General features: G+C 53.6%; 1 protein-coding gene across 1 annotated transcript in view; it reads left to right on the top strand.

Moving 5' to 3' along the window:
* The window catches only part of LOC148091730 (protein Daple-like), a 60,760-nt gene extending 34,083 nt beyond the window's left edge, over positions 1-26,677 (top strand). The window contains 19 exon segments of the mRNA XM_087823789.1: positions 2,108-2,757; positions 5,560-5,703; positions 7,555-7,729; positions 7,907-8,056; positions 8,831-8,970; positions 11,025-11,114; positions 12,764-12,948; positions 22,332-22,403; positions 23,065-23,136; positions 23,139-23,192; positions 23,195-23,286; positions 23,289-23,354; positions 25,736-25,859; positions 25,862-25,973; positions 25,975-26,108; positions 26,111-26,367; positions 26,370-26,404; positions 26,406-26,471; positions 26,473-26,677. Of these exon segments, the coding sequence (XP_087679915.1) occupies positions 2,108-2,757; positions 5,560-5,703; positions 7,555-7,729; positions 7,907-8,056; positions 8,831-8,970; positions 11,025-11,114; positions 12,764-12,948; positions 22,332-22,403; positions 23,065-23,136; positions 23,139-23,192; positions 23,195-23,286; positions 23,289-23,354; positions 25,736-25,859; positions 25,862-25,973; positions 25,975-26,108; positions 26,111-26,367; positions 26,370-26,404; positions 26,406-26,471; positions 26,473-26,677 (2,823 nt within the window).
* The last annotated feature ends 970 nt before the right edge of the window (positions 26,678-27,647 follow it).

Here is a 27,647-nt window from a genome sequence, read left to right as displayed (position 1 = left end):
TCCCCCCAAAGATGCAGAATACGCATTCTCCTCAGGTGCACATGGGACATTCTCAAAGATAGACAACATGTTAGGACACAAAACAAGTTTTTACAAGTTCAAGAATATTGAAATCATATCAAGCAACTTCTTGGACATTTATACCATGGAATACTATGCAGCTGTAAAAAAGGAGGATCCCTTACCCTATGAGACAGCATGGTGAGACCTGGAGAGTATTGTGCTAAGTGAAATAAGCCAGTCAGGGAAATACAATTTCACATGGTCTTACTCATATGTGGATTCTAATGAACAGAATAAACCAATGAACAAAATAGATCCAGAGACATACAAACATGAAACAGGCTGCCGAATCTCAGAGGCAAGGCAGGGGTGGGTGGGGAGAGATTTATCTGAGAACTCAAATGCATATATGTATAACTCATGGACACAGACAATAGTGTGGTGAAGGCCTGGGGGGAGAGGTGCAGGGGGAAGGGGATCAATGGAGGAAAAAGGGGGAAATCTGTAATACTTGGCAACAATAAAGATAAATTTAAAAAATAATAAAAAAGTATTCTATAGGGTGACTGCTTTGGAGTTTGCTTTAAATCACAGTTCACTTCATGAAACTGACTTTTGCATGGGCTGGGGCTTTGGCTCTGCAGATTGAAGAGCTGCAGATGGAGCTGCAGAAAGAAAAGCAGAGCAGCCAGGATTTGGAGGCCCTCAGTGAGGAGCTGATGGAAGACAGAGAACAACTGCATAGCCACATGGAGACTCTGAAGGCCAGACAGGTAGGTCCTCTAGAGTGAACAACTCCCCTGGATCCCCTGCCTGCAAGAAGGAGAGTCCAGGATCATAGCCATGGCCTGGTAATTGATCAGTGACCCACAGGGCTCTGGTTTCCTCACTCAGCTGCAGCTCAGACAGCAATTCTCAGCCACAGCAGGGGGATGGGGGCAGATGTTGCTTCCCAGGGACACTGTCCATCTTTCTTTTGATAGTCATGACTTGGAGGAGGGAGGAGGTGCTCCTGGCTATGGTGGGTAGAGGCCAGGGATGCTGCTAAGTGTCCTGCAGCTTATGGGTCAGCCCCACAGGACAAAGAATGAACTTTCTCCAAATGCCCAGTGTCACACTGAGCACCCTGGCAAACCTCCAGGGCTGATTTGCCTCCGACCACAAGAAGTCCCAGGGTAGGCAGTCCAGTGCTGGGGCAGCATCTCAGTAAGGCCATCAGGAGCCAGGCTTCTCTCTCTGTGCTCTGCTGGTCTTGGCAGAGACTATTGTACCTCCCCCAAAAATGGGCAGGAAGAAGGTAGAGAGTGAAGGTGCAGAGGGACGTTCTCCCCAGGACCCTCTGTCAACATCTCATTGGCCAGACCCGACACATGACTAGCCCTGGCTGCAAGGGAGGCTCGGTATCAAGTACTTGAGTTTCAGCCTCTCTCATGGTGCTGAAGAGGGTGCTGACAAGGTGCTGTGTATCATGCAAGGGCAGGCACGGTCCTCACCCTGATCTGGCTTATGGTTTAGAAGTCAGAATGACAGGTGACAAGCCAGGTAACTTCAGACATGTGCTATTGCAGGAATGTGCGTGAGTCCTGGGAGAGCCTTGCTAGGTGCAGGACATTTAGAATAGTGTTGCAGGGCTTCTCTTAGGAGCTGACACACACTGAGCCCTGGAGGGTGAAGAGGAGCCCGTGATGCTGAAGGCCGGAGCTTGGAAGGCGGTGTGTGTTCAAGACAGAGAGGTCACGAGCAATGTCTGCGGGGAGAGTGGCTTAAGGAGAGGCCACAGTGGTGGGCCAGCTCCTCGGGCCCCTTTCGACCAGGATAGAAAGGACCAAGGGACATCACTTTCACTGTGTTAAGTAGGAGATGTAGTTTATGCTTCTAAACCATCCTGGCTCTTGTGCATGTGTTTGACTTGAACTGTTTCAGTGAGGATCTCCATGCCTTTCACCTTGTGTCCATATCAGTCCTCTGGGAAATGTTAGGACTTCTGTTGGGTCCACGGTGGGGTGGTCTTTCCAGGCCTACGCTTATTCCCCCAGTTTGGACCCAAACCCCTGAAATATGTTCACACAGCTGCCTGTGTCTTTTTCATTGTGTTTTCTTGCAGATCGATGATCTTGATCAAATAAGGGTTTGTCTCAACGAACTGGTCCAGTCTCTGCGGGAGGGGTCACAGTTCACCAGTGAGGCCTGCATGAAGGACATCAAGAAGGGGAGCAGAGAACTCCACCAGACGGTGGCAGAGACCAGCACCAGCCTCAACAAGCTGCAGTTGGTGAAACAGCAGCTGTACCGGGACTTGGAGCAGATGACTGAGCAGGTGGAGCAGGTGGCGGAGCTGGAGAAGGAGAAGGAGAAGCTGGCCAGGGAGGTCTCCTCTCTGAAGACAGCCACCGACGCCCTGGAGTGTGAGAACCAGGGCCTGATACTGGAGAACCAGAGGCTGCAGCAGATCCTGGAGAGCAGCAGCCAGAAGTCACAGGCCCAGGAGCAGGAGCTCAGAGAGCTGGAGGCGGAAAGCCAGGTCCTGGAGCAGGGCCCGGAGGCCCAGCAGCTCGCCACCAAGCAGCTGGGGAGGCCCGAGGAAGAGGCGCAACTGGCAGCAGCTTATGAGGCCCTGCTGCAGGAGCACACGTGCCTGGGCTCGCTCCACGAGCACCTGTCAAGGGAGTACGAGGCCCTTAAGGACAAGCATAGCCACCAGAAGACGCTGCTGCATCTCACCCTGGAGCTGGTGCACAAGTCTCAAAAGGATAGGTGCGTGCCGGCTGCTGGCGGGCAGACTGGCGGGCTCCCCTGGGCCCCTGTCCCCCCTTCGCTCTGGCCCCTCGAGTTTCCTCTGGACCTGCTGCTTCACAGTGAATAGAAGTACATTGAGCTTCACCTTCAGCGGTGTGGCTTTTGTGCAGCTGGAGACAGGAGCAGGAGGGTCCCCAGGGGGAAGGGTGTGCACACTACTCCCAGCTCAGGGAAACCACGTGTTAGCTTTGGGGGCCCTGCTACCCTGAGGATTCCTACTCTTCCTTTTGTCTCCAAACCAAGAATGTCGGGGGACGTTCACCGAGCTGCCTGTCTGCAGTGATGTGCTTCCCTAGCTTCCCAGGCCTGTTCTTCCATGTCAAAGTCTCAAAGTCTGGGCTTTTTTTTTTTTAACTTTTAATTTTGAAAACTTTTGAATAGATAGAAATACACAGAATAGTGCAGTGAAAGCGCTGTGTGCCATCACCAGCTTCAGTCCTTGTCAACACTGCCTTTCTTGCTTCATCGTGATCTCCTCTCTACATCCATGCACCTTTTCTTTGGGGTAAAACTGATGTATGTTGAAATGCATAAATCTTAACTTTGTGCTCCTGACAAATGGGGGCTTTGTGTGCATGCAGTCCGCCAACATGACCCGAGCTCCTGCCGGGCAGATCCTGATTGCGCCAGGCCCCCGGGCAGTTGCAGCAGGACCCAGAGCCTGGGGGAGGTGGATGTGCATGGGACTCAAAGGCGGGAGAGGGGGGGTCCTCTCAGAAACCTGGAGCAGCGCAGGAGGGAGCTGTCGTCCACACATTGTGCTTGTGAGACGACCCTGCTGACGGTGTTTCCCGTGACTCTGCCTCACAAGACTCGAAGCAGATGCTGGGTCTTTAGTGGGAGCAGCTGAAGGGCAGGAGTTTCCCTCGCAGGGATCCAGGGAGGCCGCTAAGCCAGCCAAGCCTGGTGAGGGCATCTGATGATGTCGTGAGCCTGGGGGTGATGACACTCATGTATTCACTTACCTAGCACTTCCTGTTGACTCTCTTTGGGGCCTTCCACCCCATTTTCCACCCAGGTCTCCATCCTTCGGGGGTGCTGGCAGGCCTGCTCCTATTAGGCCTGCTCCTTCCAGCCAAAATGAGCGTCATGAGCCTCTTGGCATCTCCATCTCTACCTCCTCCCGCACCCATACTGTGTTCACGTGATGCTTAGTGAACATCTACTGGATGTGGGTCCTGTGTCTAGATGTGGCGGGAATGCACCCAGCTGACTAATGATGGGAAACTGGTGTGGTGCCCACCCCTCACCAGGTGCTTACAGGCCTCATCCTTAAGGTCCTGTCATATTTATAACAGTGCCATGATGTACCTAATGTTATATTTGTAAGTGTCATGATGTGTTCCTAAGGTCTGTTCAGACCGGGAAGGTTTGTGCAGATGGAATCTGACTGGCTCTGAAGGAGGAGTTCATTGCTGTTTTTCCTGTAGCTTCTTGCTCCATAAAACATGCGGAGCTACTGTGCTACTCTGTAGGTTTTGCTGGTTGGAAAGATAGCTAGAGACCCCTTAGTATGTCTGCAGCAGGGCTACAGGTTTGTGGTGCAGGTGCCTGGAAGACAGGGATGATGGCTCTGCATTCATTCCATTTGACACAACACGGACACTCACTCGTTCCCCAGCACACGCTGACTGATGTCAGGCCCTGTACTAGGGATTCAATGGGAGCAAGACTCACTCCGTGTCTTCCCTACAGCAGGGCAATTACTAATGGTTGGAATATGCTTGACCAGTGTGCTTGTCCAAGACACAACTGGGAGGCAGGGGTCGGGACCCTAATGGTCCATGGCCCTCTTTATCAAATGTGGGTGAGTTTTTCCAGAATCGTTAGCCTGGATGAGAAAGATCACCACCCTGCAAGCCAGGCAGAGCCCACCCCCACTTTTCACTTCCCACTCGGGGCAGCCTCTGCCCGTGGCTAAAGGCCATACGCACATTTGTCTTGAAACAGCCGGTTTCAAGAGCAGGTTTCCGAGTTTGAGTCTCCACAAGTGTTGGCTCCAGGCAGATGGTACAAGGACAACTGATAGGGGGTGGGTGGAGGGCTGCAGACGACTCAGTCAGCACCTTGGAAGTGGGGAGCTCCCGAGCCATCCCTGGACTTGGAAGGTTCCAGCAGGCAGGAAGGTCAGCCTGGGGGAGAGCTTCCTGAGCCATCCCTGGACACAAGAGGTTCCCTGGACATGAGAGGTTCCAGCGGGCAGGAGGATCAGGCTGTCCCTGGACACTAGAGGATTGGCCAAGGGCTGGTCAGGGCCTCCCTCTTGTGCTCTACTGCCCTCCATAGACACTGTTCTGTAATGAAGATTGAGGCAGGAAGAAAATAAAAGCCCCAAACTGAGGGGGAAGTTTTGGGGAAGGTTAAGGGCTGGATTGGCAGTGCCTTGAGGAGCAGGATGTGTCTGTGTGTGTGCATGTGTATGTGCAACTCGCCCCTGGCAGCTGCTTGGGCCCCACCAGGCAAGCCTCCGGTCAGTCATGGTGTTCTCAGCAGACTAGCAGAGGGAGGCTGCTGTGACAGGGATTTGAAGGGACCACGGAGACATCTCAGGTGGGAGGAGGAGAGCTCAGCTCCGCAGCTGGAGGAGATCCCCCAGAGCTGGCCCCAGGCTGTCCCAACTGCCATTCTCCCGTTTCTCAGCTGCCCAGCCCCACTCCCTGCCTATCCGCATCCCCCTCAGCTCTGCAGAGAGAAGCTGCTTTTGGGAGGCTCTGCAGTCTTCTGGGGTGTCTGTTCCTAGTGGGTGTGTTCCCTCCACAGGCCTAAGGACATGGTGAGACACGGGGCGGCTCTGGGGCAGCTGGAGAAGCTGCTGAGCACTGAGCAGGAGGCTCTGCAGCTGGAGCAGAGGGTCAACGACAACGTCACAGACGAGAACCGGACGCTGCGGGAAGAGCTGGACAGGTAACCGCCCCGCCACACGCAGCGGCGTCTGCCAGGGTTTCATTCAGACCAACTCACTCAGCACCCGCTGAGCAAAGCTCCAGAAAGTCCTCTGGTAATGGTGTATTTTTACCAACCCTGTCAACTGCTGGATGGTAAGAAGGGAAAAGGGGACTCCACCTGGTGGCTGGGATGGAAGGACTAGGGACACCTGGGATGGTGCCCTGTCTGGGCTTGGACAGCCTCACCACCCACACTGGTGATGGTGATGATGGCATCGGGCCCGGGCACCTTCAGCCTCTAACTCCAGCGATCGGTCCCGTGAGGGAGGGAGGGAGAGCCAGTCCTCATTCACGAAATCCCTGTGTATGAATCACCTACTGGCTTAAATGTCCTTATAACCCCCAGACTGGCACCAGTGGCCTTTCATGGATGTGCCCAGAGTGCAGGACAGTGGTGTTGACTGATGCGCACATTTGCAGCTGAGGCCAACAATGCCTTTGACCCCTGCCTTGTGCCAGCGCTCACACTGCAAATGAGCGTCCTGCTCATGGCCCAGTTAGTGCCATGATTTTCTCATTTTGTGCTTTTGGGTGGCAATTTTGCTGTTTGAAATGCCCCCAAATGGAGTGCTGAGTGCTGCCTAGTGCTCCCATGTGCAGTGCTGCACCGGGCCTCACAGGGAGTACACGAGTGGTAGATAAGGCTCCTGCAGGCAGGAGTCACAGTACTGTTGCTGTAAGTATGTTACACAGGCATCTTTATGTCTTGTTCAGTTGACACAAGTGTGCCCTGAGACTTATAGGGACATGGGGAACAAGTTCAGTGGACACTGATTCTGTGTTCACAGTGATGATAGAACATTGTACTGGGAATCATGGGAATTGACTGAGCTCTTGAACAGGTGAAGAAACAGCTCAGTGAGATTAAGTCATATGTTCAAGGTCAGTAGTCCTAGTTGACACAGTAAGGTTTCAAGTCCAGGTCTTGTCTCAATCCAGAGTCATGACTGTACGAAGCCTTCCTCCCCACAGCCTTGTTTTAGCATGTCCTGAAGGGCTGCAAACTCAGGTGCTTCTGGTGGCCAGGCAGGTCCAGGACGTGGGGGAGAAGTGTCACCGACAGACCAGACCCTCGTGGAGAGCACACATCTGAAGGCATCAAATGGGAGGCTGGCCAAGGGCTTTTGTTTATGCTTTTTTGCCTCCAAGAAGCTAGACATCTGAATGTTGATGTGAAACTTAAAAACTTTAAAATCTTAATAAACCAATTAATTAAAAACAACAACTGTGTAGGCCAAACTGGACACATCTGTGTTCAAACTGAGTCCATGAGCCTCTGGTAATTGGAGTTTCTGGTATAAATCTTCCCCCAGGAAACCCAGTGGGGTAATTATGATGATGACCATAATTTCACTGGGTTTACATAGTACCCAGAATCTCATCTTTCATTTATCTCAGGAGTTGAAATTAGAAAGGGACTTGGAATTGGGGAGAAGAGCTGGGCATAGGCATAGAGTTTTAGAGCAAAATTGTTCTGGCTCAGTGTTTTTTAAAAGTGTTTTAATAGAAGAACCCTTTTTCCAGGTAGGCAGGGATGCCAACGCCTTAAGTATAAAGAATGCTAATAGTGACGCTGTGTTGAAGTGGTGTCCGAGCCTGCCTGTCCTGTCCCCCAAGCCAACAGTGGGACACCAGGGGCAGCCTTATAGAACCCCAACAGACAGTTTGATAACTGCTGATTTTGTTCAGCCTTCATTTACACATGAGAAAAACAGGCCCAGAGAGGTTGTGGTTTTAAGTAAGGTTGTACAGCTGGGACAGAGCCTGGGAGTGCTCCTCAGCCCTTGGCCCTGTGTCTCTCCATCCCCAGGGTCGATATCCGGCACCAGCAGCTGAAGAAGGAGCTTGAGGAGCTGCAAACCCACAACATGGAGCTGCAAACCTCACTGGAGACCTCCCAGCTGGAGTCGAAGCACTGGAAGGCCCACTACCAGGAGCTGAAGGAGAAACAGGAGGAGCTGTGCATCCATGACATGGAGCTGCAAGCCTCCCTGGACAGCTCCAAGCTGGAGGTGGACCGCTGGCAGGCTCAGTATGAAGAGCAGAGGAGGGAGCAGGAGGAGCTGAGCGCCCACAACAAGGACCTGCAAGCCTCCCTGGACAGCTCAGAGCTGGAGGTGGACCGCTGGCAGGCCCAGTATGAAGAGCAGAGGAGGGAGCAGGAGAAACTGCATGCCCACAGCACAGAGCTGCAAGCCTCCCTGGACAGCTCAGAGCTGGAGGTGGACCGCTGGCAGACCCAGTACCACGAGCTAAAGGAGCAGCACCAGGACATGGAAACATCGCTCACCAAGTCCCGCAAACAATGCGAGGTGAGGCCTGGGGCTGGTGGGCCTCGGGACGCCGGGCTGAGTTCCCTGGGCTGACAGCCTTGGTCTCGGCCAGGTGGGAATGGGCCCTCATTGGGGTCTGTGCTCAGAGACTGTGTGAATGTCACACAGAGGCCGAGGGGAAGCCAGGAGTATTTGAAGGGACGAACTCCATGACTGGCAGGGATGTGTTAGGAAACACCTTTCATCAGGCCTTGGCTCTTTGCAGGGTCGGGCAGTGCATGGAGACAGCCCAGTATTGTTTCATGTCTGTCTTCCAGCTGAGCACTTTGCTCAGTGCTGACCCAGGTCCTCTCACTCAGTTCTGCACACCCCCTATTGGGGATCCCGCCTGCAATGCAGGCGTGTGCCCTGACTTGGGAATCAAACTGAGACCTCTTGGCACGTGGGACAGTCCTCGACCAAGTGGACCACACCAGCCACCAGCATATTGATGAGATATGTAACATTATTTTTTTTAATTGTTAAGTCCTCAGAATCTGTTGTATATTTTGCCTAAGGGCACATCTCTGCTCAGACTGGCTGCATTTTCAGAGCTCGACCGCCATGGGTGGCCAGCGGCTGCCTGATTGGACGGTGCAGTGGCAGAAGGCTTGGCCGTCCCCAGATCATTGACTGTATTAGTCATTCTGACTGGCATAGAAAATACCGAAATGGCCATCTTTGTGCACGTGGCTCTCTTCCTCTTTGGAAGTAGATTCCCAGCACGCATCATGGGGCGCATGGCGTTTGAAACATTGTAGATCTGTGTTTTAGATGCTGTCTGGCCTCAAGGGGGACTTGGAGGAAGAAAATCACTACCTCTCGGAAAAGATCCAGATGATGGACCAGAACCTGAGGCTTCTGGAGCAGAAGTTGGATAATCAACTTCAGTACCATGAGGAACAGCAGTACATGTAAGGGGTGTGGGCGGGCTGGGACCTGTCCACAGAGGGGTCCTGGTTTCCAGCTCCAGCCTAGACCCTGACATTCAGGGAAGAGAACCCCTGGGGTGTATCACGTCCCAAGGGTGAGGGGACAGACCATCCTACCATGTCATCCTCCTCATTTTCCCTGGGATGGACCTAGGTTTCTGCAAGTGGGGTGATTGTTCTTTGCTTTTCAAAGACACTGCCCTCTGCCAGACACTTCGTGATCTGCTTTTGGAATGAAGTTCACTTTTAAAAAGAGGACAGCAGCAAAGAGAGGCCCCCAGGGAAGGAATTCAGGTCGAAGGCTGAGCCCTTCCTATGTCCGCTTTTTCTTCATGGGCTGGGGAATGGGTTGTGGTGAGCTGTGACTGTCCTCCCTCTGCCAATATCTACAGGGTCCTGGGTTTGCCAGAGGCCCTACAAGGTGCACAGGACCAATTACCTGGTCGCCAGGAACCAGAATGGGAGATGGGATGTGAGCAGAGCTACATACACACCTGACATGTGTTGAGGGGCTCCATGGGGGCGTAGAAGGAAGTGTGGTGGTGGGAGTTGGGTGCTGCTGCTGACATGGATGGGGGAAGGCTAGCCAGTGGGGGGGCACTCATGAGGGAACCTGGTACCCAAGGGGATGATCTGGTGACGGTTTTGCGTTAGAGGGTATCTGCACGAGGCCAGGGCTTCCTGAGCCCGCTCTGAGCAGACTGTTCCCCAGCCCTGGGAGGGCTGCGGTGTCTGCCCTCCATGAGTTTGTGCAGCTGGCAGGGGGGCAGGAGGCAGGCCGTCAAACCCAGACAGGAAAGCGCTCTAGCATAAGGCCAAGCAGCATGGCTGTGGGAGCAGAATAATACAGACGAGAATAGCAGATGTGGAGCCAAGGGCGCTGGGAGCTGAGCAGGGTCGATGGTCGGGGGCCCTGTGGCTTGTGAGCTACCACTTTTCAAGGGTGCTCACCCACAGTGAACTCCTGGGAATGCCTTTGGTTTAGGCAGGACTGTGGCAGCTTATGACCGGAGCAGCCTCAGCAGCTGCCTTGGTCCAGAGGACTCATTTTCAGGTGAGGAAACCAGGGGTCTGAGCTGCCAAGGCCACACCAGCTGCAAGAGGCAGGAATAGGACAGGAGCCAGCAGACCCCTAGGAAGCATTGTATGGATATCACCACGTGCTCCACTTGGGGACAGGGTAGAACAAAAGCAGGCCATCTGCCTCAGGAAGGCCAGGTGCCCTCTCCTCATGAGCAGGGTGCCCTCTCTTTTCCTTTCTGTGTTTTTGAAAATGTGAACTGATTTCCAGCATTTAGATATTAAGAGATTTTGCTTCACACCCTGGGTTTCTGGATCCTTTGGGAAAATGACCAGAAGTTCCACCTCCTCGGGAGCAGCGCTCCTTTGCAGGGGCTGAGTTCAGTCCCACGCAGCACCGAGCACTCAGCCAGGGCAGCCCAGCCACTCTGCCTGGTCCTTCCAGGCCCGCTTTGCTCCTCTCCTCCTCTGTCTGGCCCCAGAGAGGCTCTGAGTTTGCTTCCGTGGGAATGTTATCAGAAACCAACATTGGAATGGGTCGAGGTCAGAGGTCTGACTTTGCTAAGCTGACTTTTGTAACCTTTATGCCCATCTAACTGACTGAGGGCAGACCCCTCCTCACCATGGAAGGTCTTGTAAGTCTGCACCTGCAGGAGCCAGCTTAGCCCTGTATCTGCCCCTAAGTGCACAATTCCCTGAATTGACCTGGCCTGAGAGTCTTCGGGGTTTCCAAGCTTGAAGTTTCAGGGATCCGGCGTTTGCTCTCCTAAGATGACATACAGTCTGGTCCTAGGTGCTCCAGCAGGTCTCCTCCAGGTGTCAGGGTTCCTGGACCACGTCTGATGCTTCCATTCACACATCCCCACCTCTGCGACCGTGATGGTCATGCGCACCATGATGCCTGAACCCCAGAAAATTACGGGCTTTCTGGGCCAGGTCCCAGGCTGGGCTGATGGGTCAATTCATGTGTTTTATTTTAAAAGCCAGATTGTTTTTTCTTTGTCCTCTATTTACAGAGACAAAATAGATGCCTTAGAGAGACAAAAGGAAAACGTAGAAGATAAATTCATGGCTCAGCATCAGTTCTCTGATCCGGCTCCAAAGCAGTGAGTTGACTTAAGTTCCAGTGACTTAAACAGAAGAGAGGGCTTGCTCTCTCACGAGGAGGGGACGCTGTAGCCACCTGGAGCAGTGGCCAGTGGGTGGGCCCGTGTCTTCCACTGTATGACAGGTCACCTGTGTGCAGGTCCCTCCCAGCACAGACAGGATTTAGGGTTTCTTTCAGTCCCACCCTCCATACTCATGGCTATCCTACGGGGGATGGCAAATGCCAGCTGGCCATGAGCTTGTGTAAGGGGGCAAGGGGTCTCTGGTTTTAGAGCCATTAAAGCAGGAGTGTCAGGTTTTGTCTCAAGATTTCAGGACATAGAAAACCATGTTTCTGTTTTGGGAAGGAAGCTTGGGTCAGACACCTGAACCAGCACACATGATCTTCAGGCACAGGAACCTCCTGGCCTTGAACCTAAATTCCTCTGGATTCATGGGACCCCAGGGATTTCCACAAACACTTCCTTTCTCCAGAGAACAGTAGGCTGGTTGTGGGCTGGCTCGGTCCCTGTCCAGCAGGGCTTCCCCTGGTGCCGGGCCTGAGCCCCAGGAGCTGGTCCTTCAGAGGGTCCTGCCCTAGCCGAACCTTGAAGTCAGATCCCCATGAGTCCTGCAAGGCCTCTCTCTGGAAGTCACAGAACCACAGAATTTCAGAGCCTCCGCCTGACCCCTCTGTTGACAGGAATTGAGGCACCGATGAGGAAATACAGTGATTTGTGTGCACACAGTGCTGTTTCATGCAGAGCCAGGATTCAAACCCAGATGGGGTTGTTCTGTTAGGTCAGAGGACCTCCATTTCCAGTCAGCTCCAGTGTATTACCCTTAAATTCACTGTTTTTATTTATTTTATTTATTTTTAATCCTCACCCGAGGATTTTTTTTTCATTGATTTTTAGAGAGAGTGGAAGGGAGGGAAGGAGGGAGGCAGAGTGAGAAGGAGAGAGAGAGGGATAGAAATATCGATGTGAGAAAGACAGATCCATTGGTTGCTTCCCATGCACCCTGACTAGGGCCCGGTATTGAACCTGCAACCCAGGTACATGCCCTTGACTGGGAATTGAACCCACTACCCATTGGCGCACAGGCCGACGCTCTAAGCACTGAGCCACGCTGGATGGGCAAGGGGCACTGTTTTCAATTCAAACGGCCCAATCTGCCCTGCCTCTCCCCCCACCCAGATTCCTCAGTGCCGGGAATGGGCAGAGTATCCCAGCCTATTTCACTTATTATTAACCATGGCAGCAAACGAGAAGGTCCCTGGCTCTTCCTGAAAGTGGCATTTTGCTGGGGACTTGGAGCAAACATGGGTTAGATTAGCGCAGAACCAGGTCCTGTACTCGGCACAGGCAGCCAAGCGCTGGGGGCTGTGTTTGAGGTTCTGTCTCCCGAGAGGCTAGCGTGGGTTTCTGCCACGATGAACGCTTCTCCCCATCCTGGGTCTGTGCTCATTAACGGCAAATTAGGTTCTACCTCTGAGCCCCAGATACGATCATTGTGGTGATGGCAAAGAGGGCCCTCATTTTGAACCCCTAATTAACAGCCAACTTCCCAGGCGGGTGATGGAAATCCCAGCTCGCTGTAGGGCACCCAGTGACCATTGGAGGGGTGGCCAGGGTTGGCTGTGACCTAAAAATCTACTTCTAACTAGGAAAACCCGCTGGACAAAAGCCAAAGCTTTTGTCAAATTCATCAAGCCAAAGAAAAAGCGTTCCAGAGAAGGACCAAAGTCCCCCCCAGACAGTGCTGCGTGTCTGCAGGAGCCCCTCAAGGCCACCCCGTCGTGCTCACACTGGGCAGAAGAGCAAGACGCCCCCAGCGTGCCCGCGAGAAAAGGTAGGAGGGGCTGACCCGGCTGCAGGTGAAGTGAAGGGGGGATGCCAGGCCTCCCTCCTGGGCAGGGTAGAACCAACGGGACAGCGTGCTGGGGGTGCACACGTGTGCATAGGAGCCTGAAGGGGGTGTGCTCCATGCAGGCACATCTGGCTCCTTAGCTATGTTAACAACCAAGTAGGAAACACAAACCCATCGCAGTGTTGTGGCAGTTCGGTCCCAGAACAAGGTAGTCACTTTAGCATGAGAAGCCTCATGCACGGTGTGCACTGTGGTAGGGACGTGAGTACCCAGAGCTGGTGCCCACAAGTTACCGCAGGGACAGGCTCCATAGTGTGTGTTTTTGGTTTTCCTCGTGTCTGCCAGGCCTAGAATAAGCGTTTCTGAAGGGAGATCCAGGTGCATTTAACACGTAATGGACATAGCAAGGTCTTCAGCAAGGCCATGTGTGGCTCTGACCTTGTCATCACAGTGAAGAGCAGGTCGGGTTTTCTTCTCCCACCTGATCTGTCTTCTGGTCCTGACACCATGTGGTGCAGGCACCTTGTCATTGAGGGCTGTCATCTGGAGTCTGCCAGAGGTTCTGAAATGTGCTGTGCTTATTTCACCAAATCTAAGAGGCTGTCAGTTATAAGCTGTGCAATTGTGCACACATGAGAAGAAAATAAGTTGTTTGTGGCAGCAACCATTTTGTCAGAATTGCCACCTTGTAGACAGTGACTGCAGGACATGCTCGAAGCTAAGTCCTGATTTCAGAGAGGCTAAGGCTTGGGGAAACAATGTGCATCTTACCATCGATTAAACAAAGCCATTGCCTTAAACATGGTTTAATTTTGAAATTTACTTTTAAATATCATTTTATAGATAATTTACCTCTAAACCTGCCAAACGTTCACCCTGAGAAATTTAAATGTTATGAAGGACACTAGGACTTTCTGAAGACCAAGCCCATGCCTGACACTAGTGCGTTCTCAGGGGTTGACGTTGCAGCCCAAAGGCTGGTGACAAGCCGCCTCTTGAGTGTGACATGTGCACACGCCTTGCTAGGTGACATTCACCACTTCAAGTCCTGGTGTGTCACTCAAAATGCAGAAGTGAAGCATGCACACAAACACACAGTTTGGGGACTAATGCTTGCATTCCCGGTCTTTACAGGAGATGAACTGGTTAAAACACTCACTGCAGGTTGAAGCTTACTAGCATTAGTTCTTCTAGACTGGTTCTGTGGCCTCAGGTTTTCATGCTGGCTACTTAAATTTTTTTATGTTTATCGCCTCAACTTGTGTATTGTCTAAGGTGAGCTAGTGAACTAAAGCAGCCTAGTTGAGTTTACAAAACTTTCAGAGAAAAAAATGCTTGACTGAGCCAAACTGTTGTTTGGATCCATGAGTGAGCAGGTTAGTGGTAAACATTAGTAACGGCAGCCATGGAATGGGTGTTTTTTCTGGGCTCAGCACCCCTTTAGCTCGTTTATGCGCTGTATCTGTTATCCAGTCCTAACTGCCCTGTGAGGCAGGCACGCTTACTGTGCCCTTCTTGACAAGGTTAAGCACTTGCCCAGAGAATATGTGCTGGAGCCAGGGTCCGAACATGGGTCTGACAGATTACGGAGCCTGAACTCTTAACCACTGTGGGCAGTGCCTGCAGCTAAAGCTGCTTTGGTCCCTGAAGATGCTGAACAGACCTGGGCACCAGCATTGAAGTCTGTCCCTTATCCTGTGGTGTGAGCTGTGGCCACCAGGGGTGCTGTGGAGAAAGAAACAAGAGGTTCCACCATGGACTTTAATCCTAAATCAGAAATGGGATAAATCAGTTATCTGAATGTATAGGGCATGTTCAGAAAGTGAGACCAGGTTCAGGAAGTTAGACCAAGTGTCTGCTCTGATAAGACTGATTTAAAGGTCATAAAGTGTAGGTTTGGATTAGAGGATGCGTAGGGGTCTAAATGTTGAGGGTGTTTTGGTATCAGAAGGAGGTATTTTCATCATTTTCAAATTCGTCTTGCCATGAGAGGTTATTTTAAATGTACAAGAATTATTAGTGGCTCTGGCAGGTTTGGCTCAGTGGTTAGAGTGCGGGCCCTTGGACCAAAGGATCGTGGGTTCAATTCCCAGTCAAGGTCACATGCACCATTGCAGGTTTTCCGTCCCTGGGCAAGGTGCTTGCCGGAAGCACCCAATTGATGTGTCTCTCTCACATTGATGTTCCCCTCCCCTCCCCTCCCCTCCCCTCCCCTCCCCTCCCCTCCCCTCCCCTCCCCTCCCCTCCCCTCCCCTCCCCTCCCCTCCTTCCCTTCCACTCTCTCTAGAAATCGATAGAACAAAATTTCCTCAGGTAAGGATTAAAAAAAAAAAAAAAAGAATTCTTAGAGAAAGGTTCAGGTGGACTCTCTCATTGCAGCAGGCCAGGAACATATCACAAAGTGTTCCAAGGTCTGGACCAGGAGCAGGAGCCAGTTGTGTGTGAGCTGAATTGTCAGGGAGCCTGTCATTAAAACAAATGAGAAGGAAAATGAGGTCCTAAATTTATATGCGTTCTCATTCAGTAATTCAGCACATTGGGACTGGAAATAGCCTAACGGGTCAGCTCCGTGGGGAATGTGGAGTTCTCCTCGCTGCTCAGTGAAGCACAGGCTCCGGGACGCCGGTGAACTAACTAAACGGAGCCCGGACAGCAGTGGCCCCGGGCCCTGGCTCTGGCTCTGCCCTGGGTGGCGTTTCCTTCTCCCTTGGGCTGGACGGGATTCCGATTTCCCTGCACACTTAGCTAATGTAGTGGCATTTGCTGTTATTCATTTCATTTATTTGCCGTTTTGTGTGTTTTTTCCTTCCTCTCTTGGCTTATCCAGGGGATGGCAATGTAGGAACAAGGCGCAGAAAGAGTCCCTTTCTGAGAGGCAAACCCAAGGACAAAGACAAGCCTCCAGCGGCCCGCCCGGCTTTCTCTAGACGCCTGCGGTTCTGGTCGGCTTCTGTCCTACCAGCCTCCTCTAAATAGCCTCTCCCTTCCTCAGACACTGGAGATTTCCAATATTTCCCTCTACCAGTGTCTTCTCATGTCCCCTCCTTCATTTCTGAAATTCAAAAAAACCGACAAATCAGTACCTAAAGGCCAGATGACACAGAGTGGACCCCTCCTCCTGGCCCCAATTCCCAGCCAAGCTGAGAGCAGCCAGTGTGGACTCCGATTTCAAAGAAGATGAGCTGTCACCCTCTGGATCGTGCTCCAGCGCAGCACAATGCTAGGGGAGCCTCGGGACATCACCCACAGGTCCTCGGGCCGGGATGTCCATGCTCAGTCACTCCCCTGGCCTGGCGCTGACCCTCTCTCCCACCGGCAGGCTTGTATGTCCTGCCCGGCTGTGTGCAATGCAGAACTGATCAGCCCGGAGTGAGACTGTATGACCCTGTTGAGGTCCCCTGACATCTTGGATGCAGGTGTTAGAGCTGCAATGGACAGACAGAGCATCAGCACGTGGTCACCGTCAGGGCCGGGACACGGTCCACAGGGGCCACTAGCTCCTGCAGTGTTTCCTGTCGTCACCATCCTTGTGCCATCTCGCGATTTCTGGCATGTCTGTATCACCTCTGTGATTACTCACATATTTTCCCTCCAATCGATTCTTCGCTGCCACTTAAATTTATTTTATGACTTACACCATGTTGAAGTCAGTCGAGTGGCGCTGACTTGGCCTCACGCACCTGCTCTGACTCCTGGGCTCCTGCGTCCTGTCCTCCGTCCACCTGTCTGTCCGCCTGTCTCCCAGCAGCTGTGGGAAGTGCGCGGTTTCTCTGCCATCGCTGCCTCTGCCCATCTCCGCCTCTCCTCTGCTCCTCGTGTCACCTTCACCCAGTGGACGCCTGTCTGACTCACTCCACCAGACTTGCCTTGCTTCCCACCAAGGTTATCTTTCAAAATCCAAACTTTCCCCTGATTTCAAGTTGTGAGACGTGGGTGCTTGAGACTTCCCAGTGAGTCCAGACACTGAGTGGCTGAGGGGCGGGGACAGGTCCCTGGGGGAGGGTGGGGAGGGGCAGGAACCTGATCTTGGCGTGGCTCTGGGTCCACAGCCCATGGGCTGCGTGGAACAGGGCACTGTGCAGACAGCGCTGTCCTGATGCTCCCAGGAACTCCACCTGCAGAAACTTATGACTTGTACTTGGAGAGCCCGTCCCCTTTCCTGATATTCGGTACTGAAGATCTTTTTGTTTATCCCTCAATGTTTTTTTTTAAAATAGGGTTTTATTTAACTTTGAGGAGAGTATGTGTTCACAGTAGGAAATTCAGAGATGGCAGAAAAGCACAACTACAAGGTAAATGTCATTTTTGCAGGCGGTGTCACCATGCAGAGATGGAGACATCGGTGTCACCATGCACAGATGGAGACACCTCAGACAAGTTACTGGGTGGCAACAAACTCCTCTCTCAGATCGTAACGGATGCCTATTGGCAGGGTGCACATTCTGGGCCTTGAGGTCCTTGACCGTGGTCCTGAGCAGACACCTACCTGTCAAGGTCCTTTTAAACCAGGGATTCGAGTGACACACAGCAGGTGTGCCCAATGGTTAATGTGTTGGATTTTTCAATGTTTTGTTGAGCCTCTTGAGTTTGTTCTTTTATTTTCTCCCAGCTGCTTGGGGCTCACAGTGGGATCTATCCTTGGAGCCGAGGCCGGCCTCCCGGGGACCCCAGCACAGGCCTGCAGCCTGAGCCTCCTGTGCAGCCCACAGCCCACGAGGCGCAGCCCAGCTGTTCTCCCTGCGGTCCGTGTGCCCAGCTGCCTCTGCTTTCAGGACTCGGGGTGACAGCCCCGCCTTGGCATGGGATCTTGCGACCCCAGTTATCACTGTCTTTCTCTGCCCCAGGCCCCAGGGACCTAATACCGAAGCCAGTGGCCCTGCACAGAGGCAGCCTTCACCGCACGGAGGCCTTGGCTCCCCCACCATGAAGCCCCGGCCATCAGAGCTGGGCTCCCAGACCTGCTCATCCTCAGCCATGACTACTACCCCTTCCAGCTCCACCCCCATCTCCTGGGACCAGGCGACACCCCAGGTGAGTCACAGGTCCCTCCAGAACCAAGATGCATGAGCATCTGGGGCCCAAGGTCATTCCTGGAGACCCCAGCTCCCAGAGGCGGGAGGGGTCTCTCAGACTGAAGGGTGGTCAGCAGATGGGCTAAGCTGTGGACAGGTTTGGTGTCACACAGACACAGGTCCTGACCTCAGCTCTGCCTGCAGCTGTGTGACTTTGAACAGATAACATCACCATCTGGAGGCCCAGTCTTCAGCCCCTAGTGGGAAAGCCCAGAACCCACCTCCGCCGTGCAGGAATTGGTGGCACCAAGGAGCTCCAGAACGGAGGTGAGCCAGAGTTTGGGCTAAACTCAGGCAGCACTGGAGGTTTATTCTCCAGGGAAGAGACCTAGCAGCATCTCTGAACTGGAGGTCGGTTGATAGAGTGGAGGGCAGGTGTCCTAAACTGAAAAATGGGGGGACTCAGGGAAGGGTTTACAACTTGAACGTCTCCCAGGATGCCGTAGCCATGCGTGTTCACACCTGTAGGTGTGATAGTCAAATGCTCCTCAAGTCACCTGAGTAGATGGAGAAAGTCCCAGCAGAACAGTCTGGTCACATCTTGCCAGGTGAAGCCCATGAAGGTTCAGGGACCCCAGACACCTGAGGAGGACCTGCAACACCAGAGAGAAACCAGTGTGAGTGAGAGGTGACAGAGTCATGGTCAGAGACAAAAGCTTTAAGATGCCTGGAGCAGGACACTGTGCAGAGCAGCGCTGTCCTGATGCTCCCAGGAACTCCACCTGGATGTTATTAAATGGAACAGTCAGGGGGAAAAGCACTTAAAATATGCAAACAGAATGGGAAAAATAAAGCTTATAACTGAAAGAGACACTCTGCTTATAACTTAGAGATGAAAATATCTGAAGACAGCAGGAAGAGCTGAAAATGATTGCCCCTCGGGTGTTAGAAACTGATGAGAACATGAAGGGTTATTAGTTTTCATAATGCTATCACCCACTGGACTCTTGGAAGTATGGCCTGCAGAACCCTGGTTTGACAAGCCAAGCAAAGATAGGGCCCCTGCCCTCAAGGCAAGCCTAGGTTAGCTCCAGGACCTGGTCCCTGCTGTTTACAAATCAGAAGCACCCCTGGGAGAAGAGGAGTTGGGTGAGCACAGGCAACCAGGCAGTCCTCCTGCGCTCCTGACCAGACACTGAGAACGGCAGTCCCTTACTGTTGGGTGTCAAGGAAACTGCCATGTATGGCTGGGCAGCCATGCTGAGGTGTCCACTGTCAGTAGTCAGCAGTCAGCAGTCTGCCCCAGTCTCCCAGGCTCTGTGGTTCAGAAACCCTACCTGGCTGGAGCAGGAGCTGGGAGCACCACCTCCCCTCAGACTTGCAGCGGCTTGTGTGACTCCAGGCCTGGCCCTCCAGGCTCACCCAGGGGCTGTCTCCACCGGGATCCCACCCTGAGCCAGAGCCCACACTTGTTCACATGCCTGCAGAGCCTGTCCGAGGGCCTGTCACACTGCAAACAAAGTGCTGCCCACTGTGATTCCCTGGCAGCCTGGTTCTCATGCTCAGGTGGTCGCAGAACTGTCCGCAAAATGGGGGAAACCCCGGTGTCATTTACGAGGGAATCCAGGGCTGCTGTCAGCACAGGGCAGTGTAGTCCTTCCCAGGGAAAGAGCAGTGCCTGGTGGCCTATGGGTTCCGTCTGTTTCTGGTTAGGAGCTGCTGGTGCAGGGCTCCCTCTCTAGGGACCCAGCATCCTCCCTCAGGTGGTGGATTCTTTCCTTCTGCTTCCTCCAGCCACCTGAAAAGAACAAGGCCCCGGGAGAGCTTTGCTTTCACAGCCTCTGCTTTAGGCGCAGCCCCCCTCCCTGTTGGTGGGGCTCCCAGGGTACTAAGTATCAGCTCCTTCTGCTGCTTTATCCTCAGGCCAGACACTGCTTCCATTTGCTGTCCCAGTCATTGCACAGGCAGAGAGCCAGGCTGTCCCAGCAGGAGCAGTGGGGGAGGGAGAGTACAGACGAGAGTACAGGCAGGTCCTAAGGGTCCACACGTCTCCCTCTTCCAGGCGCTGGACACAGCCACCACTCAGGTGCTGGGCAGGAGTCAGAGGTGGCCTCTGACAAAGGACCCCAGTTTCCTCATGGGTGGTCCAAGTCCCCTGACTCAGCCTTATTTTCACCATAGGCTAGAATTCAGATGGCAGCTCTGTGAGTGGTCCCTGGAGCTCAAGTTCACCAGCCACAGGCAGCACAGTGAGTAGTTGGTGCATGTGCCCTTCAGCCTGGGTTCTCAGACCTGTTTTCATCGATAGGACTTGTCCTTCAAGCTGTTCTCTGTGGAAGTCCACACACAAAATAGGTGCAAGTGGAGTTGTTATGCTGAAGTGGAATAGGGGACCCACAGTTCCTCAACACTCCTTCCCTGCCCTCCTATGGGCCTAAGCATGCAGCTTCTGCTTACATACCTCCAGTGATGGGGAAGTCACTATCTACCAAGTGCCCTACTTCTTAAGGCTCTAGCTGCCCTTGATTGAAGAAAGGCCATGTGACCCCTGCAGAGAGCACTGATTGCATGGAGGTCTCGCTATCCTCACCTGGAGTTTAGTTGCCCAGAGTAGCTCCAAGTTGTAAATTTGATCTCAGAAATTGTTAGAAACACTTGCCATCTGATTTCGGCATGTTGTCAATTTCTGCAGAAGGGAAATGGTGAATTAGACCAGCCTTCTCAAAAATTAAGTTGCTTTGGGTTTTTGCAATTTCTGAAAAACAAACTCCTAGAAGGGTGGGAAGCTAAATTTTTAATTAAAACAAAGCCTCAGAGAGTTCACACTGGACTCAGCTTCTGGAGTGATCAACAGTAAGTATAGGAGCGAGCATCATCTCCTGCCCTCTCCATTGCCTGAAGCGGTGAATGGTGCTGGCACTGATCACTCAGACATAGACACTTACAGCTTCCGGCAAGGGCAGGCTCTGGTGAAACTGCTGGACACCACGGAGCCCTCCCTCCTGGCCCTGGGTGGAGGGTAACAGGACGGAGGAGTCGCCTCCCCTCTCGTGAGCTTCCCGAGCAGCCAGGTTCATGCTTCATCAGCTGAGGAAAGGAGAAGGCAGCAGAGGGCTTTGCAGCAAGGGCTCGGACAAACAGGCACTTTCGGATCCCGTTGATTTGTATCGCGGTTGCCTTTCAGTGTCAAGTCCTTTTCAAAGAGAAAGGTGGATTTTTTAGTTGAAACTTTCCCTTCTCAAAGAGGGGACTTGCTCTGCTTCTATGCGCTTCAGGAAAACCAAGTATTTGGGGCTCAGCCCCACGCGCCGTTGCTAACGGGTGTTTTCCAGAGGCCTGCTGTTTGCGGGGCCCGCCGGCACTTGGGACCTGGGTGCACTGTGGACACGGTCCATCCAGAGCAGACTGCTTGGTGGGCCGGGAAGCAGAGCATCTCCTGGTGAGTCCCCAGTTCTCAGTGCAGCTCAGCTCTGCACAAGATGTGAGCAGGGACGATGAAGCGTGTCCCTGTCCCCCAGCTGTCCGTGTGCAGCAGGACAGACACTGATGATACCTGGGGCAGGCCCCTGATTCTGCGTGTGCTGGAGAAGTGGGCCAGGAGGGGAGGTCTGCAGGCCTGGAAGGGACAGCCTGCCCCTGGCAGGGGCGGTGCCCCCTCCCTGCAGCTGGTGCTCACCCTCTGACCTGAGGGAGCAGAGGGTGAGCCTGGTTCCCCCAAATCGTCACTGTGAAGGTTGATTTCTTTCCCCTCTGGGACAGATGTAAACGTGGGACAGAGAGGAGCTGAAGAGCAGCGAACCAAGAAGAGTGCAGACTTCTTTCCTCCTGAGGGCCCCGTCCCCGACCCCATGGACCACGGAGGGGAAGTGGGCTGAGCACGGCACAGGCTACATTGTCCACACGTGGACGCATGACCTGCCATGTCCTGGCCCCTGCCCTCACCAGGCGGCACTGCCCTGGTCTAGGCAGGGTGTCTCCACCTGTGTTCCAGAAAGCTCCATGCGGTAATAATGGTGGGCTCCCCCCAACCCCCAACCCCAGCGCAGACCTTTTGTCTATACTGGAGTTTTGTGTGAGATTTTCTGTATTAACAAAACTGTTTGAGGCCACAGCCCTAGACCTCACACACATAGATAGAAGTTGTTGTTCCTGAGAGCCCACTGTGCATGGTACCCAGCACTCAGGTGAGGCTGGACTCCTCCTGGGAGAGTCGAGAGCAACTCGAAGTCTGTCCTTCCTGAGGCCATTTGCCAGAACTTGGGCAGGGTCATTAGTTGTTTTCAGATTGGATGGTTTAGTCTGGGCTGTACTTGGCATCAGCCCTGTAGGTTAAGTGTTGTCATTTCCTTTCAGTGCCCTGGCCAGGTAGCCTAGAGAGCAGCTGGAATTGGACCAGTGACAGTTCCCCTCCTAGCCTGAGGGTAAGTCCACCTTGCCTGCTGTGTGCTTTTCAGTGGATCTGGATCTTTGGTTCTGGGTGTATATTGTTTGTATGATTTAAAAAATACAATTAGTGAGGTTCTTCAAAGCACGTTGCGTTTGCATTCATAGGGCCACATCAGGCAACTTCAAGCTCAGGCTTGGGAGTTTGAGCAGATTTGGGTTCAAATCCCTTCTCCACTGACCAGCTCTGTGCACCTGGGAAAGCAACCCATTCTCTGAGTCTGAGTCACTTCAGCTTCGGGATGGGGACAGTGCCAGCAGTTCCAGTACATGGTGCGCAGAGGACACAGTGAGTGACTTTGATTCCCTTTTGATGTTTAAAGTTTGTTTATTGGTGCAGAAAGTGGTCTGCACTGTCCTAGGCTAATCAGCATGGTACTTAAGCTGTTGATAAATTAAACTTTAGAAGAAACTTTCCACTTTTATCCCAAGTTATTTTGTTTTTAAATGCCAGTGTAAATTCTAGAGAATTCCAGAATGCCCTGGACGCCCACAATGCCAGCATGGGAGAAGTGTGCTCTGGGTTCCTAGGCGGGCTCTCTCTGTGCTCAGGGAGCCAGAGGCAGCACAGAGCCCACTGGAGGCTGGCAAGTGAGATTAGGAGACTGAAGTGTGTTCCTCTGTGTCCCCTCCCCTGACCCAGTTTCCTCCGATGAGCTCCACTGCAGATCGAAGAGCTTCAGAAGTGAAGACCTAACTCCCAGCAGGGATACAGCCACCCTGCCTGGGATGCCAGCACCCCAGGACACACTGCCCTCAGCTGCCAGGAATACAGCCACCTTGGAACTTACCTCTCCTCCAGCAGGGCATCCAGAAGAGGGGTGCGGCCCTGCCCCAGGCCTGGGTGCAGCCCTGTACCTCCCTGAGCAGAGCAGTGAGATGCTCACCCTGGAGGAGTTCCTGGAGGACAGTGACCAGGGCTCCCCCACTGCTGTGAGAGGCCTGGGAGCACTCTCCTCCCTCACTCCCTCAGATGGACCAGGACCAGAGGTAGGCACCTTAACAACAAAGTCACAGAGAGGGATGGGACTGGGGGTGGTGCAGCCTGGCTCAGATGGGGAGCAGAACCACTAGCCAGGAAATCACAGCGTGCTGTCAGCCAGCCCAGACCAGGAGACTGTTTCCTCCCCTGTGAAGTGAGCGACAGAACTGTGTTGCCAACATGGGGGTGGGAGGGTGTGTGCCCACCCCTGGAGCTCCCCTGAAGATGTGGTCAGCACCCACTTGAGAGTTAGCATCTCCCACTAGGTGTGCGGCAGAGCGTGGACACCTACCTATTCTGAACCTTCACCAGCAGAGTTTGGCAGATTTTTTCTGTAAAGGGCCAGATAGTAAATATTTTAATCATTTAAAATGTAAAACTGTTCTTAGCTCACAGGCCATACAAAAACAAGGCGCAAGCCAGAGGTGGCCGCAGCTCGAGCGCCCTGAGGTCTGTGCTGCAGCTCTGCCCCCGGCCGTCAGCTGTGGGGACACCCTCCCGGCTCAGGGCAGCTTCCTGCAGCCGCAGGGGCACCTCACACAGCTCTGGGCAGGAGCTGCCGGGTCACCGCTTCTGGGTCACCCCATGGGTGAAATGCGTGCCTTACAGTCTCATCCCTTAAACACACACAGTGGGACTTTCTCTGGCCACACTGTGAGTTCTGTGGCCTGCGTTAGTAGAGCCCAGTGACACAGCGAATTCAAAGTATCTGTTCAGTCGGTATTTCTGGAGCGTGTCCTGTGTGTAAGCAGCACAGGGGATGCCTGCTCTCAAAACAACAGAGTAAACCGGCTCGTCAGCAAGTTTTATCACAGACTCGCCCTGTGCCTGGTCCTGTGTCAGCCTGAAAGGAAATATGTATCCTGGTCTCTGCTCTCCATTTGTTTCTGTCTACAAAGCACTCTGTGCCCGGAGCTGCAGAAAAACCAAAGCCCTGCCCTCAGGAAGGTCACGGTCTGAAGCCGTGGCCCCCACATGCAGGCCTGAGCCACACTCCCCTGGGCTGCCTGGACCCAGGCGGCCTGCAGTTTCTGAGTCAGGAGCGCAGAGGGGGGCTCCCTGAGAATCTGCATTCCTGCCAAGTGCCCAGATGATGGCTTGTCCTTTTCAGCCTAAATGAGACCAAAGCATCCTCCCTGCAGGAGCTGGTTGTGGAAACGTATGCTCCTCTCCTGAGAGCCGCCCCCACCTCCCTCCATCTCCCCACTGTGCTCACCCCACTAACCTGTCGCCCCCCCTTTCTGAACAGGCCTGAAGACGTGGAAGTCACAATGGTGCCCGTGCCAGGCCTCCACTCCGTGAGTGTTGATGCTGGGAGGGGTGTGAGGAGATGGGCCCTCTGGGTGGTCAGAGAGGGCAGACTCATGAAGCTGGGTGTCAAAGGTTTAAAATTTGCAGAGAGGGGCTGGGTGGTGGGAAGGTGGCTGCAGAGTCAGACAGCTGTGGGTTCCAGTCCTCAATCTGTCCCTTTCTCAATGTGGGACCTGCTTGACCTTTGTGACCTCCGTTGCCTTACCTATTACAGGTTGTCCTAGTGCAGCCTTGCAAGGGTGCTTTGAGAACTGAATGAGGTTTTGGGGGAGGGAGGGGGGATGGTTTTCTCTTACGATTACACCTGTGGTTTCTAGCATAGTGCCTGGCACATGGGAAGCAGCTGATACGTGCTACCTGTTGATAATGACCACAGGTCTCACTGTACAAAAACCCTGGATATGTGACTCCCAACCTGCATGCAAAACAGCAGACTGTGTCTCTGTCAAGTTGAGCGTCCAGATGTCTTCCTGGGCCAGGAGTTGCTGGTAGGTGCAGGTGGTTCTGTGCTGCTGAGCCGTCCCACAGACAGACGCTCCCTGACATGGGTCCAGCGGGCTGGAGTCTGACTCCATCCTTGGTGAACCCCAACTCCTCTTCTGCATGCACTCACTGCCTTTCCTCTTCTCATGGTGTCCATCTGCCTCAGGAGACACCTCCACGAGGCTCCTCCAGGCTCTGCTTGGTGGGAATGAGGAACAGATGAAAACCATTGCTGTGCTCAGGCCTCCAGCCCTGACCGTCCCATCCAGTGGAAGAGTCTGTGGAAAGTCCTCTCCCTCTCTGGGTCTGTTTTCTTGCTGGTGAAGTTAGGGGGCTGCCTGGCTTTTCTTCCTGATCCGTGTATGGCCCCAGCCCCACCATCCTGACCGTGGGCAGTGTGTGTGGAAAGGCCAAGCAGGAGCCAGAAACTTCAGTCCTGGCTACATGGCCTGCACAGGGGTGTCCTGGGTGAATGAGCCTCTACCAGGACTCTCCTGGCCTTTCTCCAGCCTCTCAGTTCTTCCTCTCTTCTCTGTAGGACACTCTCAGCTGCCGGGATGACCTTCTATGTTACCCCTTCAGAAAGGCCGATGTCCCAACCATCAGAGGCCAGCCCGGGCCACCTGCTAGGAGGGAAGGGGCTGGGATGCCCACCAGCTCTGTAGCCCCACCATCAAGATGGTTGTCAGCACCTCCGAGAGGAAGCTACTGGAACTGGAGCAGCGTGTGAAGCCCAACGTGAGACCTGCTGAGGCCGAGGCCCCACCCAGTGCCCCCTGAGGCAGTCCCAGCCTGCCAGAGCCTGTCTCTGGGCAGACCCCAGCAGGCCACAGTGCCCCCAACTTCCCACATGCATGCCAGCCAGAGTGTGTCGCTGAGCTGGGCCTTCAGTCAGGCCTCAGCCACCCTACTCAAGCCAGTGGGCCAGAGGCTTTCAAACTGGAGCCCCCTGAGAATCCAGGGATTCTGAGACCTCAGGGCACAAGGAAACATGCAGCCACACCCACAAAGGCCCACACCCCCAGCTCCCACAGCCTAGCCCAGGAGAGAACCCCACTTGTGGGAGAGACTGCTAGCTCCTGTCAGGGCCCAGGGCCCTGAAGCCGACCACTGAACACGAGGTGCTTCTTGTTGGCTCCCCCAAAGGAGGAGAGACTGGCTCCCCCACAGCATCCACCACAGCCCCAGCCATTGCCACTGGTGGTGGTGGCAGCAACTCCCAGCTCCAGGACTTTACCTACTACAGCTGGCATGATGGGGCCATGACAGGGCCATGGAGGGGCTCCCTGCCAAGAGCCCGGGCAGGCCTCCCCACTTGGCTCCCCATGCCAGCTGGGTCCGTGAGGACTTCAGTCATGGGAACAAGTCAAAGAGCACCAGGCCGGTGTCCCCAGTCCCGGGTGGGCCAGCATGCAGTGTGGGACTGTATGGAGTATGGCTTGTGCGACGCTCTCCTGGACCAGCAGCTCCTGAGCCTTAAAACCACCCATCCGCCTTCTGACGACGGCCTACTTTCCATTTGCCCGCGGCGTCCTGAAAGGACTCCCATCAGGAGCCTCACCTGTGAAGCTTTTTGGGGGGACACCCTATAGTTATGTTCCACTGAACTTTGCCACGGGGAGCCTCACCTGTTCCCGTGTGTATTTGGCCAGGTTCCTTACACACGGTTTCCTGTTTACTAAAGGTGCTCTTCTTGAACGTACTAAACCTGGTGGCTTTGGTTTTATAAAGATTTTTTCCTTTTGAGTTCATATGCTGGGAAAGAAATGGGGTCGATTTTAGGGGCGCTTTGGCGTTTGTATTAAATAGCTACTCATGGTGGACACAAGGGTGGGGTTGTAATAATATGAGAAAGAGTGGAACTGAGTCCTAGTTGTCCTCACTGCTCATCCATGGCATTGTTGATGGGTGTTGGTCTATCTGGGCTCTCGGGACTCCCTGCGTCAGCCCCCCGTCTCCTGGCCCCTGGAATCTACAGCTCCCTTTGCCACAAGGTCAGAGAATGTGAAAGTGAGGTTTTCCTGTTCACCATGCAGCGGATTTTTTCTGGACCTGTGTTTATTTTAAGTTCCTGTAAGTCGAATCCCATTTTGATATGGGATTTATATCACAACAGGAGCTCAGCTTTAAGTCATCCTTTGGATTTTTCCAAGGCTCCTCCGCCAGGGAGAGCTAGATCTAGAGTTTAGGCCTTGGAGGCCTCTCAGAATAGATGCTCAAAGGTGAGGGTGGGAGGAAGGCATGTAAATATCCTCACCGGGCCCAATCTTCTAATGGTTTTTTGTCCAGCTGCTGCCTCCATGTCCCTTCCTTCCTCACCAGACCTCTTCTGTACAAGTGTCCCCTCCTGCCTCCTTTCCCCTTTCCCGAGGTTCTGCAGTCTGTCCTAGCCGACCGCTCAGCAGGAGCTGCCACCGAGAATGCTTTGAGCCAAACTGAGCAGCGGCACC

The sequence above is a fragment of the Miniopterus natalensis genome, chromosome 13 (assembly GCF_054644295.1).
Source record: "Miniopterus natalensis isolate mMinNat1 chromosome 13, mMinNat1.hap1, whole genome shotgun sequence".
In the NCBI taxonomy this organism is placed as follows: Eukaryota; Metazoa; Chordata; class Mammalia; order Chiroptera; family Miniopteridae; genus Miniopterus; species Miniopterus natalensis.
This window is presented reverse-complemented; position numbering and strand designations above follow the sequence as displayed.